This window comes from Gekko japonicus, unplaced genomic scaffold (genome assembly GCF_001447785.1).
Source record: "Gekko japonicus isolate JY-2015 unplaced genomic scaffold, Gekko_japonicus_V1.1 scaffold896, whole genome shotgun sequence".
Lineage (NCBI taxonomy): Eukaryota > Metazoa > Chordata > Lepidosauria > Squamata > Gekkonidae > Gekko > Gekko japonicus.
The window spans coordinates 655,753-660,068 of NW_015162504.1; the positions used below are offsets into that span (position 1 = coordinate 655,753).

Consider the following 4,316-nt stretch of genomic DNA (forward strand, 5'->3'; position numbering starts at 1 on the left):
AGAGACGGATCGGGGACGGGTGTGTGCCGCTTCCCAGATGTTGCGGTGTGATCGTGCCCGCTTGATGCACCCCACGATCCGTCCCTCTTGCGGATCTAATCCTCCCGTGTGATGGGGGCCCATGTCGTGAGGGGAGAACTACATTTATTCTCTCTTTTTAAAAAAAGTTACTTTATTGATCCTTGCTGACTTTTAAAGTCTGCTCTGCTCTAGTACCTCTTAAACTTCTCCACATGTGGCAAACAGCTGTGAGTTTGTCAGATATGAGCCATAACCCTGGTCATGAGGAATAGCTGAGAAAAAGGTTCACCGGCGTCTGGGGATCAATCCAGGCTGAATAGATTTCTGCAACAGTAACACACATGCTGGAGGCCCAGGAGGTATCAAAAAGTACAGGGATAAATTACTTGGGAACCTACTCTTCTCAACCCAAATCCTCCCCCCTTCCAGGATACTATCAGGTTTTCAGGGACTGAGGAGGCCACATTCCATACTATGTCCCGTTCCTACCACACTTAGTGACTTTTAGTTCCTTATTCTGAGGGAAATTAGTATATGCAGTCCTGATCAAGCTGTTGGGAGATTTCTTTTAAGATTAAAAATGTTTCTGTGCACACCAAAGTGGTCCATTGAGTTCGCAGAAACCCCAGCTTTTCCTGTGGGCACGGTCCCATTTCTCTGTTTTTATGACAAGCACTTGCCAATCTTCCCTCTAAGCTAAGTTAGTGTGAGCTAGCTCACAATTTTTTAGCCTCTGGCTCACACATTTGTGTCTTCGCTCAGGAAGGATGGCTCCAGAGCAGACTAATTTATGCAGTAGCCAAATCGCTCGCTCACAACTTTAATGCCAGTAGCTCATAAAATAGAATTTCTGCTCACAAAACTCCACAGCTTAGAGGGAGCATTGCACTTGACCCATGAAGTTTGCCCAACCAAAAAGCAAAAGGCTCATAAGGAATCATGGGCAAGGAGTGCAAGAAATTTCCCCCCAACATAGACATGGATATCTCCTCTCCAGGATTTCATAAACTCTCGGGGCTCAAGCAGACCAGTTTTCTTATCTCCCTCAGTTTTTAAATGGTCATTCAACTGCTATCCATATTCAAGGCCTCAAGGAACAAGCTCAGGCCAGACAAGCATAATTCCTCCCTTTCTTCTTCTTCTTCTACTACTACTACTAAAAAGGTAAAGGTTCCCTTGCTCGAAAGCCAGTCAAATCTGACTCTAGGGTTGCGGTGCTCATCTCTGTTTCAAAGCTGAAGAGCCAGCGCTGTCCGAAGACATTTCCGTGGTCATGTGGCCGGCATGACTAAACACCAAGGCGCACGGAACGCTGTTACCTTCCCACTGAAGTGGTACCTATTTATCTACTTGCAATTTCTTGCTTTCGAACTGCTAGGTTGGCAGGAGCTAGAACCAGAGACGGGAGCTCACTCCGTCATGCGGCACTCGGGTCTCGAACTGCTGAACTACCAACCTTCCACAGCCTGCATTTCAGCGTCTTAACCACTTGAGCCACTGCAGCTCCACTACTACTACTACTACTACTACTACTACTACTACTACTACTACTACTATTTGCTCCTCTCCCAAGAAAGCAGGCTCAGAGAGGTGTACAGCATTTTACATCAGGAAACATAAACACCATTAATCTAAGTATACAAATGAAACACAGATATCTTAAAACAATAGATGATATACGAAAAGCATAAAACCTATATGGCATCGCAGTACAAATTTGACCCCCGATGGCAGTGGGGGAAGAGTGAGAGGCCATTAATTGGCCGAACCGTTGCTGTCCTCAACCATATGTTTGGCGGAACATTTCTGCTTTACAGGCCCTGTGGAACTCTAACACATCCCACAGGGCCCTGATGTCATTTGGCAGAGAGTTCCACAAAATCAGAGCCAAGGCCGAGAAAGCCTCCTCTGGTTGAGGACAGCCAGATGCTCTTTGGGCCAGGGACTTCTAGCAGAAGTTGTTCCCCTGAGCCCAATGCTGTCCATCGAACATATCAGGAGTGGAGGTCCTGCAGGTATGTTGGTCGGAGGTCCCTGACCAGTTTTCAAGACCACATTTTTCTTTATGTCCGCAGAATCCCTAGGACCTCTGCTTTGTCAGTGGGTGACCTGACTTTACTGTTTTCACAGTAGACACACGCCACTCTCTTGACTATAGAAACAGGCTTAAAAGAGACCCTTTCCCTCGTGTATATGGCTATGTTTACCCTCCCCTAAAACATCAACAATTACATCCTTCAGAGCATAAGAATCAAGCTCATTACTTGCCCCTTTCTTTGAGAAAGCATGAAAAGGAGTACCTCTGTAAACGTAGACAATAAATTCACTAGAGAGGACCTCTACTGCCTTAACAGTGGTCTTGCACACATAGGAGCCCGCAGAGAAGTTTCCAATGAAGCCCTGTTTGTGGTCATAAAAGGCATACACGGTTTTTCCTTCACTGTTCAGGAGAGTCACTTGAGCATTGCGATCACTTGTGCGGCAAGGGATGACAGACGACTCATCTACATCAGTGACGAAAATGATTTGGTCTTCTGGGGATGTAGGAACGAAAGGGACAGCTGGATCTGTTAAAAACAAGAGAGGTAAAGCTGGAGTTATATGCCCATTGCCGTATGCCCATTGAGTGTGGGAGAAGTCCCACCCAAGCGGCACCCTTCCGACCCCTACTAAGCTGGGTGGCGGGAGAAGATTGAGAAAGGAATGGGAGGTATTCTCAGGGCAGCAACAGCAGCTTGCTAGAGAAGGTGATGTTTGTTCCCAATATCCTATTCAACACACCTTCACTCCCAAATGGTTCCTGATTTTAGACTATTTAGCATCGCAACACTTCCTCTCCTCTGAATGGTCCCAATTTCATAAATGGATTTAAAGTTTCCTTCAGTTATTATGCTTTCATTTTTGGCTTTTCTTCTTATTGAAATCATTAGAAAATCCTACATGCTCAGTTAATCTGTTATATACTTCCCATGGTTACGAGTTGCATAATTTTATTTAATATCGTTAGAAGGTTTAACAAAGGTTTATGGATAATTATACTTACACGCATACACACACACATGCACATTGATAACAATGTGGAAATCTTGCTTGAAAGTTTATATGTTGGATTTATTGTGCTATTTCAAAATGTTTCATCTGCATATCTGTATTTGTGTATTTCTAATAAAACAAAAATTATTATTTAAAATGTGATGCTTGTGAAGGAGACCCATACCTTGCCCACCAGGCACATGGGGTGCTAACTTTTGCACTTTCAAAAGATACCTCACACATGGGTGTATCCCATTGCCTATTTTGACAGCTCAGAGGTAGAGACTAGTGGATCAAGCAATCAGATCGACAGGGAAGAAATACTGTCAATCCTGAGATTAAAAAAAACACCAAATCAAAAGCGAAGATGCCTGATTGGGGACAACCGTATACAACATTCAGGTTGACAGTGCATTTAATTTCTCTGGGGTTTTTTTTTCTGGGCTCTGGATCCAACTAAGACATTAGTTCATTTGTGGATAGACTGAGCAGATGGAAAGGAAGAAAAGCTCCTTTAACTTGAGATGTGTCACTTCTCTCAGCTCTGCGTGAGAAACTCTTTTCTCAGCTCCACACTCGTCAGAATTCCCTGTACTCTTTGGATCCTCTTCCAGTAAATAATAACTCAGAATATGATAATATAGTTACAAAGAATCATCAATAATAATAATAATAATATCCTCTTTTTCAACAAGAGGCAGAGATTGTGGGAACTGATGCCACGTGATGCTGTGGTGTCACTTCTGGCTCCCGGAAATGACATCATGGCATTGTGCAATGCAGCCCCTCCCTTTGGAGGCAGAGATTGTGGAAACTGATGCCACGTGATGCTGTGATGTCACTTCTGGCTCCGTACCCGGAAATGACATCATGGCATTGTGCAATCCGAATATGCTAATGAGCTGTGCTGTTAGGATGTGGCCTAATATGCTAATGAGTTTATACTATTGGGTGTGGCCTATTATGCTAATGAGTTCCCGCTGGGCTTTTTCTACAAAAAAAGCCCTGAGCAAAACTGAGTTGCTACTTCCACACGTGACATGAAGAATACAATTATTCTTGTATTACATTGGAGCATAGTGCCCTTGGCATAGGAAACCAGTCACTTTTCATTCAAACCGTAGGCTCGCTACAAAGAAATGCCCACACAAAGTTTGCTTTGTACGGATGAGTGATCACTCTTCAACAAGCAGCTGAAAACAGATCTCAAAACTGTGAGACTCCACACTATATTCCCATTAAAACTTTGTCATGTTTCATCC

General features: G+C 43.9%; 1 protein-coding gene across 1 annotated transcript in view; it reads right to left on the minus strand.

Moving 5' to 3' along the window:
- PDGFRA (platelet derived growth factor receptor alpha) overlaps positions 1–4,316 on the minus strand; it is a 52,376-nt gene that overhangs the window by 39,094 nt on the left and 8,966 nt on the right. The window contains exon 3 of the mRNA XM_015406118.1: positions 2,389–2,588. Coding sequence (XP_015261604.1) covers positions 2,389–2,588 — 200 coding nt within the window. The remainder of the gene's footprint in view (positions 1–2,388; positions 2,589–4,316) is intronic.